Source organism: Chionomys nivalis, chromosome 1 (assembly GCF_950005125.1).
Source record: "Chionomys nivalis chromosome 1, mChiNiv1.1, whole genome shotgun sequence".
Lineage (NCBI taxonomy): Eukaryota > Metazoa > Chordata > Mammalia > Rodentia > Cricetidae > Chionomys > Chionomys nivalis.
This window is the reverse complement of record NC_080086.1, coordinates 103,955,885-103,971,298: the sequence shown is the minus strand read 5'-3', so window position 1 is coordinate 103,971,298 and position 15,414 is coordinate 103,955,885. Positions and strand designations below refer to the sequence as shown.

Below are 15,414 nucleotides of genomic sequence, written 5' to 3'. Positions count from 1 at the left end.
TCCTAGATGAGTGCAGGGTGTGACGCTGGCACAGCTGCAGCTGGCCAGAGCTCCCAACCACCCTCCAGCTCACTACACTCCATCTCCATGTGACAGAGGTCTTGCAAAGCAACATGAGGAACGGAAGGGAATGTTTGTGCAGTGACCTAAGACAGCAGGGACCCCTGAACGTCTGGAACTCTCACGGCATCACCTGTAAAGCTGAAGCCACAACAAGAGCTGTCTCCAACCCGTGCTCACTGGATCAGAACCCCTGGTGCTATTCTTACTGACACATGAAAACGTTTCAAATATACCTATTTATGAAGTGTCATGTGACAGCTCACTACCCACATGCATTGGACAGTTTCGTTTTGGTTACACTTATGTCCACCTCCTCAAACATCACTTCCTTATAGTGCAAACATCAAAACTTTGCCATTTTGGCTTTCAGAACTACACAATCCCTTACAATACCTATGGTTACCATGACCTATGGTTACCATACACAGTCCCTTACCATGACCTATGGTTACCGTACACAGTCCCTTATCATGACCTATGGTAACCGTACACAGTCCCTTACCATGACCTATGGTTACCATACACAGTCCCTTACCATGACCTATGGTTACCATACACAGTCCCTTACCATGACCTATGGTTACCATACACAGTCCCTTACCATGACCTATGGTTACCATACACAGTCCCTTACCATGACCTATGGTTACCATACACAGTCCCTTACCATGACCTATGGTTACCATACACAGTCCCTTACCATGACCTATGGTTACCATACACAGTCCTTTACCATGACCTATGGTTACCATACACAGTCCCTTACCATGACCTATGGTTACCATACACAGTCCCTTACCATGACCTATGGTTACCATACACAGTCCCTTACCATGACCTATGGTTACCATACACAGTCCCTTACCATGACCTATGGTTACCATACACAGTCTCTTACCATTACCTATGGCTTCGGTACAGAGTTCTTTACCATGACCTATGATTACCATATACGGTCCCTTACCCATGATTACTGTCAATGCATCAGCATACTCCGGGCTCACTATGACCATGGTATATGTCATACTATGTATCTGTCTATGTCCTACATATGTGTATATCATAGTTCAGCACCACACCCACTCCAGCCTGTGGGAATATTATCCACTCCCCACTTCTACGAGGTGGAGTTTTTTAGATTCCACATCCGAGTGACTTCACACAGCACTCTTCTTCTTTCTATTCTCAGCTCATTTCACTGAAAGTAACATCCTCTAGTTCCATCCACATTGTTACACACCACATGGATTCCCTCTTTGTATGGCTAAATAGTATCCCTGTGTGCATATGTAGACAGTATTCCAGAGTGTCTATATGGACAGTATTCCGTATGTATATGTAGACAGTATTTCCATGTGTATACATAGACAGTATTCCCAAGTGTATATGTAGACAGTATTCCCAAGTATCTATGTAGACAGTATTCCCATGTGTATACGTAGATAGTATTCCTGAGTGTCTATGTAGACAGTATTCTGTGTGTATATATAGATAGTATTCTCATGTGTATATATAGTCACATGTGTGTATATGTATATGTACAGAGTATCCCCATGTGTATATGTAGACAGTATCCTCTTGTGTATATTTACATAGTATCCCCTTGTGTTTATGCAGACAGTATCCCCTTGTGCATATGTAGACAGTATCCCCGTGTGTATATGTAGACAGTATCCCCTTGTGTATATGTACACAGTATCCCCATATGTATATGTACACAGTGTTCCCATGTGTATTATGTAGACAGTATCCCCATGTGTATATGTACACAGTATCCCCTTGTGTATATGTAGATAGTATCCCTTTGTGTCTATGTAGACAGTACTCCCATGTGCATATGTAGACAGCATCTCGTGTGTATATGTAGACAGTATTCCCGTGTGTATATGTAGACAGTATCTCGTGTGTATATGTAGACAGTACCCCCATGTGCATATGTAGACAGTATCTCGTGTGTGTCTGTATGTGTGTGTGTGTGTGTGTGTGTGTGTGTGTATATAGTATCCTCATGTGTATATGTAGCACATTTTCCACCTACATTTATCAGTTATACCTGGGGAATGTCCATTTCTTGGCTATTGTGACTAATGCTGCAATAATCATGGGAATGCAGATGTTTCTTCAACATACAGATTTCATTTCCTCTGGATTCATATATAGTTGTACAACTGCTAGATGATACTGTTATTCCATTTTAAAGTTTTTTACTACAAACGTTCAACATCACTCATCAGGGAAATGTAAATCAAAACCACCTCACTCCGGCAAGAAGAGCTCTCATCAAAAAGACAAGAGATCCAAGTGGGGGAAGGGAACCTTAGCACATCGTGGGCAGAAATGCAAATTAGCACAACCATTATGGAAAACCACTGTTTTAACACGGGCTGCAGGGAACTCTCATATAAAGCCAGCTGCCTTACGTGTGAGCCAGCCCCCACCTGGGTGGTAACACCTGTCAGATGAAACAGGGGCCTTTATATCAGCAGGTGTAGCAGAAATAACATCAATGTGTTTACGCCACAACTGTTCTGTGAGGAACACACACACCCATCCGCGGGGTCACTGATGCGGCTGCCTTGTCCAAACTCCAACACAGCTGTCTTCTGACTCTGATTCACATGCTGGAAATATCTGTCAGTCTTTCTCACCCACTAAGCAGGCTCCTGCTCTCTGTATATCTGCAGGACTTACCACATCTCCAAATGCTAGTACTGACCCACAGTACTTAATAAGCAAGACTAACCACTTCTTTACCAATCAACGATCATTCTTGCCATCTTGGCTCTTCAGGCTACAATCGCCAACATTCACATAGATACTTGCCAAACCTACATGGTCCAGGACGGCGGCTCTGGTCAGAGGTCTGCCCCCGGCCCAAGACGGCTTCCTTGAGCTCAAGCCCCACCACTGTCTCTCTTTCCTGATCCAAAGAGCAAGACACAAAACATTCTCCTTTCGCTGTCCTGCCTGGCCCTGTCACACGCTGCTTACGCCGTGAAGCTGAGGTGTTTGGCCTGTGCTACCTGTCTAGCCAGGGCACACTGACCTGACACAGCCTTTCTCCTTCACTGCACAGGCTAGCACTCCCCTGCCATACCTCCCAAGTCTGGAGTTAGGAATAAAGCAAGGAACCAGTCCTCTGACGTTCATCACCTTCTAGTGGTTCATGCTTTCCACAAAATACAAAAAGGAGGAAGAGAACCCAAGGCCAGCCCTTCGGCACTACCCCAAGCTATTTTTGTTGTTGTTGTTGAAACAGTCTACAACATCTTTTAGCTCTGATATTCCAAGTAGGAATTTTCAAAAATGAACTCAAATATCTCCTACCCAATGTAATACTTTTAAATAAATAAATAATAGTAATAAAAATTACACACCACTTGACAGTTCTACATGGTAAAACTCAGAATCTATGTCAAGTACCTTTGTGGAACTTCCTATTTCTCCAGTATTTCATATTCTGAGTATCTTATAAAGAAATAGTCTTGAGAAACGAATTTCTCCCCCAATCCATATAAAAATTCTTAGCAGACACACAGCTCAACAACACTCAATGCCCCACTCTTGAATTTTGATAAATCTATCACCATCTCCACTCGCTGAAGCCCAAGGCTATGATGCCAAATTCTTATGCAGCTCAAGAGTCTTCCAAGAACAAAAGGAAAAGACATAACTAGCTGGCGCTACAGAATGGACAGGGTAACAATTCCAGCCCCCAGAATTGTCCTTGTCTACTAAGGAGCCCTCGATTATCTCCAGAGATGCCACGTCCCAGCTTAGGGTCCCTCCCTACCCTGTCCTCCAGTCACACAGCAAAAATCTCTGTCACTTCTATTCTGGGGATGCAGCTAATAGGAACAGCTGTGTCAGACTGAGTATTTAAAAAGGCAAGCCAGCACTCAACAGCGAAGCAATCCGTGGCTTAAACTCCAAAGCCTGTATAGTTACCACATGATACACACACTCTGGCCCCAAATCAACACACACTCAGGAAGAACTGGAAATACCAACATAGAGAGTCAAGGCCTTTCCAAACATTACTTGATTCCTCGCCAGCTAGATTTTTAAAAATACCTTAGCCCATAAGATAGTCTTGACATTGCCAGGCATGGTAGTGGCACACACCTTTAATCCCAGCACTTGGGAGGCAGAGGCAGGTAGATCTCTGTGAGTTTGAGGCCAGCCTGTTCTCCAAAGCAAGTTCTAGGAAAGCCGGGGCTGCTGCATAAAAAAACCCTAGCTTGAAAGAATTTAAAAAAAAAATAGTCTTGACAATAATTAATACAGATCTGCAAAATGAATAAAAATAACAGCATAAAACTTCAGTCCTCTGTTTTAGTAAGATACTAACTTTCAACATGGAATCTAAGATGTGACCGTTTCAGGCAAATATAATTTAACTGGACACTTTTTGGGGTCAACTCAGGGTTGAAATTACTAAATAGTGAACTATGAGGGCCATTCTCCAATATCACCACTGAGTCGCCAGAGGTCCTGCTTACCGTCTCTAGTGTTAATCTGCTTTGACAAAGTTCTTAAGCCTTAGAACACTGTAGCACACTTTAGAGTGAACTCACAACATACACTGTAATAGAAACTCATAATTCCAAGTGGCTAATTAACTAAACCTGATCTAGATACATTTCTGGGACTTAAAATTTTTTAAAAAATGAGATTTTATTTAAAATTTTAAAAATCATACTTCCATTGAAAATCTAAATTTCCAGTTTCCCTTTGAAAAGTCAGCTTTGGCACCAGGCCAACATTCCTCTGCAGCAACCATTAGCAAAAGTGGGAAGGGGTGTCCCATTCCAGCTGCAAGTGAGGCTTTTCAGACCGCAGGCCGTGCACACCCCAGAACATGTACACACCAGCAGCTACACTCTGTGGGCATTGGAACTGGAAGTGGGCACTGGGCTGAGCTACTGTATCTAACACCTTGACCTGGACAGCTCCAGGGGCATCACCAACAACAACCACGACCCCCAGAGTCTATTTCTTGTCTCACACATCTTCGAACACTGGCTAACTTCTAGAACGTCACTGTAGGCTGAACATTTATCCTGAAATGTAGTATTAAGCTCATTTTTAATTAAGTATCTACCTCATTTTGACTGAGCACCGGCAGATACAGAGTTCCGAAACTAATGTGAGGGCCAGGAAAGAGTCAGTCGGAGCACGTGTTAAACCCGCTGGTCAGCTGAACAGAAATTTCCTCACGGCCCAAGGACACCGGTTACTCTGCTCCTTTGGGTTGACCTGAAAGCGCCTGCCTATCTCTCATCAGCCGTTGGCACACCACGCTTGCTCTGGACTAGAAGAAATGATGACAACAGGTGTTGTCGGGGACCTGGACAGTACCGCAACGGACTCTGATAGAGGGCCTTGCTCTACACAGGCACAGAACACTATCAAGCTGGTGGCATTTTGCTCCCTACAGAGACAACTGGGCGATCTGCAGGCTTCTTTTGTCTCAATGTTTAGATTAAGGCGTTGCTAACGCTCTCTTCCCGGCAGTGCGACCCCCTGAGAGCAAGAGTTAAAGTTCTCTTCAACTCCTTGGCGATCACTCATCTTCAATGTTTTGCCTGTCTTTAGCTCCCGGTGCCTACTGAAAAGAAACTGAACAGTCAGCCAAAAAAGTTTGTGCACACTAACAGAGATCTTCTAAGTTGTCCCTCAGGAGCCTGACCACTAACACTTTACTAGCCAGGCCACACACCAACTCTAAGAGACAGAGGGCAGCTTCCAGCCAGGAAAACAGGACTACCCTTGGAGGGGGCAGAGAAGGTGCTGCATTTAGTGGAAATGCCCTGAACACAGCCAGTGAGAGCCTAGTCCCTCTGATGCCCTGGTGAGGACCCATAAGACTCCTCCTTCCCTGACCAGCCACTCCCCAGGGCTGCGGTGTTCTCATCGGAACAGTCACCACATGGGATGGCATCCCCCACGTCTAGCATGCTGACTGGCACACACTTACTTATCCAAAGGATGATGAAAAGGTTCTCAAGAACCCAAGGGCTAGACTTAAGTCATATACAAGACATCTCCCTTCCCCAGTCCCTCGGAAGAGATCCCGAGATGTTAATAATAGTCATAGCCAGGTGCACTGGCCTTTACCTGCTTATATCTGCAAGGCCCACCCACTTTTACTAGGTGCAACCTACTACGTGCCCCATTTGATAGACAACAAAACTGAGACCACCTTTAATCCCAGCACCCGGAGCTTTATAAAGGAATTCTAGGCCAGCCTAGTCTACATAGTGAGTTCCAGAACAGCCAAGGACATACAGTGAGAACCTGTCTAGCAATAAAAGGAAAGAAAGACACTGATGCTTACAAAGTTAAGCAGCTTGCCAAGTTCACAATCAGACTGTCTGCCATGCTAAGGCCTTCGTCACACTGTTGCCACTTGATGCATTCTCCCTCAACTCAAGGAGGGTCCTGAGCAGAGACAACAGGCCCTATCCCTAGGGAATTTACAGTGTCGTAAGGAATAAGCCAAGTTTAAATGTTACAGGTGACACCAGAGTTGATCTTGGGGCAGGGGACATAAGGCCAGTTATAGTCCCTGAAAAACAAGGGCATGGAAGACCCCCTAGAAGATCAGAAGGACCCTACTACAGCCTGCTTCTGAGACTCAGAAGGAAGAGCACCTTTCTCAAGAGCCAGAGGAAAGGGGCCCAGAGCCTGGCAAGGCAGTCACAGCCCTGGAGGATACAGGGTGGAAATGGTGTAGATGGGGAACAGCTCTCGTTCTTCTCTGAGCACTTTCTGCAGCACTGGCCTCATCGAAGAGGGGCTGCGTGGACAGGAGAGGCAGCTCTCTAAGAGGGGTTCAAGTGGCCGGCCCACCCAGAACGCTCACAACCTGCTGCAGAAACATCACACACACTTAGAAGACATATGACTCAGACATATCACACATACAAGGGGCCTAACAGGAAAGCAAGGAACATGAAGGCATCCTCAGGAAGACACAAACCTTGGAGAAATACCAAAAAGTTTTGCCAGGCATAAAAAGGGTGCAGGGGATTTGGGGCAGGAAAAAAATGGATCCATTAACGCAAAGAGTTCAAAGAAAAAGGAAAACATACTGAGGAACGTGCACACGATTGAACAAGCACATGGCACAGCAGCAGGTGTGGACTGAATTCGCTCACCACTTCCACACACGTGGCTCTGGAGAACATTCCTGTCCAGCTGGAGGGCACATGGGCACTGCGACAGGCGAGGCATCCAACGGCCGTCCTTCACAGGCTGTAGGCCTGACCGCGGGCCAGCGCTTCTCAGAGCATGCCGTGAGAATGGACAGAGTAGGCATCCCCCAAGCAGGCCACTTTCAGGAAGGACACCAGATCTAGACTGCCAGCACTTTCTACATGTAAAACTGGGCATACAGCCATGAGACGACGTGACAGGAATGACAGAAAGAAGCTAAATTGTCCGACCAAAAGCTGTCCCATGTCAGGGTCATATGACCTAGGGTGCACTGTGGATCTTATTTGTGCACAGTCCTGTAACTACCAAACCACTAACTGCATCGTGTATGGGGAATTATGTGTTCCTTTGTTAAATGCTTGAAGAACATTCCACCGTTTTTTGGTTTTTTTGGTGCTGGGGATCACACCCACAGCCCTTTTACAAGCAAGGAAAGCACTCAACAATTAAGCTGTACCCTAAGCTCTGCTTATTTTTTCATTTTTAATCATGTGTGTTTGCGTGGATGTGTCCGCGTGTATACAGGTGCCTATGGAGTCCAGAAGAGGAGGCTGGACCCCCTGGAGCTGGAGCTCCTGGAGGTCTTGACCACCAGACAGACGTCTGTACAGGAGACAGACTGCAGTCCTCTGGAATAGTATATGCTCTGAGCTGCCACGTCAGCTCTCTGGTCCCACACACTGTATTTTTATAACCTTTTAGTAATATGTACCTGAAATATTTGACCCAGATCTCTACTTCTGATGGGGAGGGGGAATATGGAGGAGGAGGAGGAGGAGGAGGCAGTCAACATGCAGGTTCCTCGGCCCTCATTTCTAGGACTGGGTAGAGCCAGGGAACACCTAATTTTTTTTTTATAACAGCCCCAAGAGATTTTGACACAAATGGACTCAGCTACACTGTGGAAAGCACTGCAGCAACAACATGGAAGCTGTGACAATTTAAACGAGGAAGTGATGGGCGAGGACCACACTTTCCAAGAGACAGGGCCCAGGGACCATGGTTCTTAAGAGTGACTAGAAAATAGGAAGGTGACAGGGGAAGGAAGAGTCAACTCCTCTCTCCGGCTGTGAGGGGACAAAGAGATTATGTGTCAAGCGCTGGCTGGAGCACATCCTGTATCCTTCAGGGATGGGAAGTAACTCAGTAGTCCTGGGTGGTACCTGTGTGTCCCTCCAGATCTACTCCCGGCTCTGTCCTGTGCCTCCTGAGCATCACCCCATCCTCTGAAGGAGACCCCAGCAACAAACCCAAGGATGGGGAGAAGGGGAGAGATGCCATCGCCCTCAGACTCACTCCAGGTTGAGCCCTTAGCTAGGGACCGCAACTCCTTCCCTCCTTCAAGTGTCCCTGCTCCTCAACCCGCTTTCCTCCTGGGACTCTGCCCCTAAACATGGTGCAACTGACCTGGGAATCCCATCATTCCCTGCTGCTTTCACAGGCCTACCACATCTTCCTAAGCACTTCTTACTACCTACTTCAATCTGTCTCCTACCGAAACCTGAGGGGTACGAGCAACAGCAGACAGAAAGTACATAAAAGAAGCTTGACAAACCTACAATGCTGCCGGGGCTCGAATAAGGAACCGGTCACATTAAACGAGGTCAGCAAGGGCCTATCTGTAGGTGCTGGGCTGGGAAGAATGGCTCGCTTTCTGATCAGCAAAGAGAGGGATGTATCATTGGTGACATCGAGAAGCGAGGAGGACATGCCACACCCCCTGAATCCCAACTCTAACGCTCCACACATTGGCTTTTCCAAATGCTAAACAGTGACTAAAGGGGGCTTCACTTTTCACCCATCTCGTTCTCAGCATCACCGAATGCTCTCTCTTCCGAGGCACATATTTGTGCCTTGTTCTAAAAGAAATCCGACCAAATTCAATCGTGGCAGAATCCTACCTGTTGAACTGAACTGCAAGCAAAAGCTGTGTGAGCTACTTGAGTAGTTCAGGTCAGCAGCACTACCTAATAAAAAGATACCAGGGTTATCTGCACCTAGACAGGCAGGACCGTTGGAAGGAACACTATCAAGTCACTAAGATCTCTGAAACAGTAAGGAAGCAGCAAAAACATGCTGAACTCCAGATTCACAGGGAGGTTGGAATCCTACTTTAATCACTGTCTGGATACAAAACTTGACCAGAGAGAGCTTCCTAGTGCCCTTCACTAAGGAAGTCCTGAAGATTAAGAGTGCAATTCTCAAAACAAAAACATAAAATTGCAATTAAGTATGTGTGTCAAATGTCTACAGGAGCCAGGCTGTTCCACCGATTACATTTTTACAATAGTCTTTGAGCATGTAGCATACAGTGACTCTGATTTTACAGAGGAGGAAATGTGGACTTTAGAAGGCACATTAGAGCCCAGTGTGTGGAGGCACGCACCTTTGATTCCAATACTAAGGAGGCAGAGGCAGGCAGATCTCTGAGTCTGAGGCCAGCCTGGTCTACAGAGTGAGTTTCAGGACAGCCAGGACTACAGAGACCCTGTCCCAAAAAAATAAAAACAAACAATCAAACAAACCCTAAAGCAAGAGAAAGAGAGAATGAGTAACTGCCCAAAATCAAGCACTGGACAAAGCAAGGCCCCCACCCTACTCAGAGAACCCCACGCCACTGCCGCGCATTGACCCTTTCTGTTAATGAAGAGAGCTGAGCAGAATACAGGGATCCTATGTTTAACAGCATTTCCAGGGCGTGTGCCTTGTCCGTTAGGTTAAACTTCAGGCAACTTCAACTCTTCACTACTGAAACTTCCTCAAATTACTAGTCCACTTTCCTCCCTTGACTTTTGATTTACGTTTCAGGCCTTTTTTTATCAGTTCCTAAACATACAGTCATGGAATTTAAACTAAGGTCAGCACACACTTTACACAGGAAGTAACATTTCTATAAAGTGGTATTTCTAGAACTGTTAACGAACAGGGTGATTCCTGACTGGAAGGCATCTTCCACAGAGGCTGTCACTGATTCCTGGTTCTTGTGATGGAGACGGACCTCACAAGTAGAAAACTGGTCAAGCTCTTCAGCAGTGGGCGGAGCAAGACATAAGCTCGCCTGGCAGCTCAGAGCTAACCCTAGAGCCGGCAATCCTAGCTCCGCTCCTTTGACTGCATCGACCTAGAAAACGGTCCTTTCCCTTCCTCCATCTGTGAAAGGATTCATCAGAGTTCAGACCTGTCAGGGGACTTGAAAAGCCAGTCTTAAGTTAACTCTCCCCAAAACGCAACTTCTTTTGGTTGTCTGTGTGAGTGGTACAGGGACTTAAGGGAAAAAGTGAAGCAACAAACTGACCCAAATGGAGCCAAGATTTTATAGCCTTCCCACTTCTCTCTGTTACACACGAGTGCATGTGCACACACACACATTCACTATAAACACACACATGTGCAGACACACATACATGCACATATGCATTCATATACACACACATACACAAACGAACACGCTTCCCCTATCCCAAGCCTGATCACGAGCACACCAATATTTGGAACTTTAGACAGTTCTTTCTTATTCTCACCTTCACTGCCAAGAAGATCAGAGAATCAGTTCGAAAACAAAGATATATTCAAAGTATTTCCCCCACGTGAAAGCCACAAAATATGCTGACATGTTATGCCAATACTCAAGAGCACACACAGGGGCACAGGGGCATGAGAATTCAGGTTTGACTTCTGACTCCTGAAGGTGTGTGGATTCTACTGAATGGCGTAGAAGACACGGCAAAGTTTCGCAAACTCTCGAGAGTTGGGCATTACGGTTACCCCTGGACTCTGTGAAACTCGGTCACTCCTAACCATTCTTCCCCAGCCATCTTTTTCCTACTTCCTTCAAACCTTCCAAACCACCACAAGTCCCCACCTCATCTTCCCCGTCTCAAGAATCTGTCACATAATCTATAACACTCCTGTGTCAAGAAGGCTGTTTCAGGGCTCATCTCCAACCAGCCTTCTGCCTAGAGTACTATCCTGGCTCTTTACCCCAGTTTCATAGTAGAAATTACAGCATCGTGGGGAATAAGGAGGGAGAAAAAAAGGGACGGTAAAGGGGGTCACAACCAGAAATCTCATGACACCTCAGAGCAAAACAAAGCAGATGTAATCGACGGTATAAAATGCTGAAATATAGATATAGGTTGATCACCTGGGGTGTTATTCTTAGGTTCATTTTGCTGTGGAGTTTAAAACCGCACATCAGCAACTTATAAGGAACACAAGCCCCATGATACGAAGACACCTGATCTCTCCTGGGTCTCACAAGGTTGTTCCTTTCCTTTGGCACAGCTAGTGTTCAGATGGTTCCTTCCTCAAACCCCACTCTCCACACATTCCTTTAGTCAGATCTCCAGAATTACACTAGAAATAAAGTCACTGGGAAAGCAGGTCCTAGAGAGCGAAACACCAGAGGCCAGGCACTTCCTGTCTTAAAGAATCTTAAAGTAGCTGGGTGGTGGTGGCGCACACCTTAATTAAAGGCAGTTAGCCAGCATTTAGAAGGCAGAGGCAGGAGGATCTCTGTGAGTTCGTAGGCCAACCTGGTCTACAGAGTAAGTTCCAGGACAGGCTTCAAAAGCTACAGAGAAACTCTATCTTGGAATAAAAAAGAAGAGAGGAAGAGGATGAAGAGGAGGAGGAGGAAGAGGAGAAGAAGACGAATCTTGTCACCTCCCAGACTCCGTGATTTAATTTAAACTTAAGGACTACTGAACCGAACACCATTTCTGCTACCTCAAGGTCATTCAGGAATTCTTTGAAAAGAAAAAGATTCAGGAGCCTAAGGCAAGATTTTCTGCTCCTCTGCCTTTGCCTGACAACATAAAATCTCTTTCTGCTACCTCAGCCGCAAGGGGCACTCTTAGGTTCTAAGCGTATCAAGTCAACACAATATTAAAAGTTCCCATTTTATTACTCCCTAAAACAACTGCTCTTATAATTGCCTAAATTTTCTAAACACTGTTAATTGGCACACACCAAATGAACACACTGGCGAGTTAGACTTCTTCACTTCCTGGCTTGCCCTCCCCCTCCCCCTACTGAATTACATTATTTGACTACAGCCAAGTCTTGGGATTTCTTTCAGCTTGGATTCAACTATTCACGTTCTAAGACTCTTCTAGTTGGCTTAACTTTAAAATGTCTGTCTAACTTTATCATGTGAGGTTTTAATGACTCCAAGAACTTGGCTAATGTCTTAAGAGTCAATTCTTTGGTATTTCACGGAAATAACCATCGCTACGAAAAGTACAGATTGTGTGGTATTAACTTAATAGTCTTACGACTTACTTACCACATAGCCAACAACTGTATTATACAAATGACCATATAAACTCGGGGTTCTAAAGCTTAAGAGTACCCCAGAGGATAAAGACTGTCTAAGGTGCCAAGTCAAAGTCACACTCTCAATTCAAGTCACCTCGCCTTGATCCTGCATACTTAAGTTCCACAAACAACTTTCTCTGGATTGCTGAGAAGTTTAAAGGAGCTAATTAATATTAGATTACTTTTAAAAGTTATAATCCTTTACATAAATTTAAAAGTATCAGCACAGCAGGGCTACGCCAGAGAGAATACACAATTATCTGTCTCCCAAAAGGATGAAAAGGTAAATGGTTTCTCCATTAGAAAGAAAAATTTCGCAACAAATCCTGCCTTCTGCTTGCTGGTAGGCTGGCAACAACCTATTTAAGTCAGAGATGCAACACACAAGGTCATGTGCCACAATTCCATTTAGAAAATAGTGAGACTCCCCTCACAGGACTGAGAACATGCAAAGCCTTTGGTTCTGATCAACTTAATACACAAAGCCTAATGCTGTAAAATAAAGAAAGCATTTCCCTTGGAGCATCTCACTCGAATAACCTGCTAGCCTGATACACATCCCACCTGCTATACAAGATGTGTGGGGGACGGGTATTTCACTATTAATCTGAAGTTGAGGGTGAAATGAAGGAAAGAATACAGAGCTAAACTCTGGGCAGAATTCTTCAACCCTTCTTCGACATCATTCAGCGTGTTGTATGTTAAACAGTGAAGCACAAAGCGGTGAGCATGGGGTTGAGCTCGGATGTCACCTCCAGCTTAAGTCCAGAAAGGGAAGAGATTCTGTATTGCAGAGGAAATCCTTAAGATATCAACAGCAGCCAGTCAAGCTGAGGACCGCGAACCAGTATCCCTTGGGAAGTGCGAACGCCTCCAGAGCAGAAATGTTAAGCAAGATCTCCAGGGTCAATTACCTTCAGCCCTGGGGCGAGACCGACTACCTAACCGGACCCCACCAACAACTTTCCCAGACCTCTCTCAGGACGTACCTCCAAAGTTCCTATGCTCGATAAAAATGGCGCTGCTTTCTCCATCCCAATACTGTTTATTTCTCAGTAATCCTGGGGCCCTTTAAACAATCAAATTCTACTGGCCTCATTTAAATGCCAGCCTTCCCTAGTGTCAAACGCTTCTCTGAGGGTAGGGTGAGGGGACAGGATGGCTGCTCCTAGCCACAGCTGCAACTTTTTCACCAGAAACCTTGGCATCATGAACTCACTTTGACTTCTCTTCAGAACCTGCCTTTCCCCAAACTGTTGCCTCTTGGTCTCTCGAGTCACACTTCAATGCAAACTGTCCCCAAGTGCAGGACCTCTTAAGCACCATCCATCCACGCCGTATCCTGGGCACTCGGCACTCAGATCATCCTCAGCCTCCCGGAGCAAATACCCCGCAGCCGTCCCCGGGTCCACCGGCCCCGGGACGGGTCCGGCGCCCGGTGTCCGGGCAGCGACAGCATGCACACGCGCACGTCTGTCTAGCCCTCCCCGGCGGGCTGTCGCCGAGCCTCCGCCCGCGCCCACCCCCGCCTGGGGCGGCGATGGGGGGCTGGGTGGGCACTGAGGCACCAGTCAGAGCGACAGGCGAAGGGACAAGGCCAGCTGCGCGCCCCCACCACGCCGGGAGCCGGGCACAGTAGCTCCGGTCCCAGCCCCCACCCTACTCCCGCCCGGGTGGCACCACAGCCGGCAGGGGCGGCCAGGGCACGACGCCCCGGACGCCGGTACCTGATCGATGGGCAGCTGCACGGCGTTGCTGAGAGGCTGCAGCAGGGTGGAGCCCGTGGTGCTGCTGGTGGTGGCCATGGCCGGGCCTCGGCGCTGCGCCCGCCCGCCCGCTCCGGCCAGTCTCCGCTCGCCCTGAGCCGAGCTACGCCGAGGATGGGGATGCAGCGGCGCGCCCGCCCCTCGGCCGCCCGCGGTCGAAGCCGCCGCGCGCGAGGAGGGGCCGCAGGCGGAGCCTCGTGGCCACGCCCACCATGTGGCGCCCCGCCCACCCCCGCGCGGTGGGGGCCCTCACGCCGCCCGGCCGCTCAATTTCCAGCAGCTTCCAGCGCCCCCTCCCCACCTCGCGCACTCGCACGCCAGACAGCCCCGCGGCCCAATAGCGGCGCGGCGCCCTGACTCCCGCAGCCAATCAGAGGACGCCTGCCTCGCCGCGCCCTTCCTCCGTGCCGAGAACGCGGGCGAGGGGCTGAGGCTCGCCCGCGGCTGTCGCCCGAGGGCGACCGAGAGTCGCGCTCGCCGGTGGGGGTGTGCGAAGGCGGCTGTTTGCCTCCGCCTCTGCTCGCTTCCTGTCTCAGGAATGGTGGGCGCCGTCCCCACCCCTCCCTGGCAGAGACGGTGGACAACAAAGGGGCTCGGGGTGGCGGCCAGACAAAGAGGGGGGACTTGGAGGGACGCAGCGCTGGAGGAAGTTGGGAACAAAGCTAGGGGGCTGGGAGCTGCAGGGCGACGCACCACAAGGACCCTAAAACAAAAAGTGCCTTTTGCCTCCCGCGCTGCCCAAAGTTGCGGGGATCCGGGTGGTCCTGCCTCGCCCGCGCCCCGACCTGGGTCCGACGGGCCGCGCTGGGACGACGCCCGCACCGCGCAGCCAGCTGAGTGCTAAACAGGTCGGACCTGGGCAGCGCCCGAGGGAAAGCCTGGGCAGCCAGCGGCCAGCATTAAAGGCCCCGCCTCCTCAGAGGAAAGGTTGCTGCTGGTAAGCATCCCTTCTTGCCTGGTGAGCATCTCTGCCCAGATGTGGATTCTGCTGCGTCCACACCTTCCATTCCGGGAGGGCTTGTCGGTGTGGCATCCCTCCAAAATG

General features: G+C 48.0%; 1 protein-coding gene across 4 annotated transcripts in view; it reads right to left on the bottom strand.

Annotated features, from left to right (window-relative positions):
- Window positions 1-14,507, bottom strand: part of Mboat2 (membrane bound O-acyltransferase domain containing 2) — a 131,487-nt gene extending 116,980 nt beyond the window's left edge. For 2 of the 4 annotated variants that reach the window (XM_057780842.1, XM_057780851.1), the window contains exon 1: window positions 14,331-14,507. In XM_057780842.1, the coding sequence (XP_057636825.1) occupies window positions 14,331-14,408 (78 nt within the window). In that variant the 5' untranslated portion in view covers window positions 14,409-14,507. The remainder of the gene's footprint in view (window positions 1-14,330) is intronic. The other 2 variants (XM_057780860.1, XM_057780878.1) reach the window with 2 other exon arrangements.
- Between the last annotated feature and the right edge of the window lie 907 nt (window positions 14,508-15,414).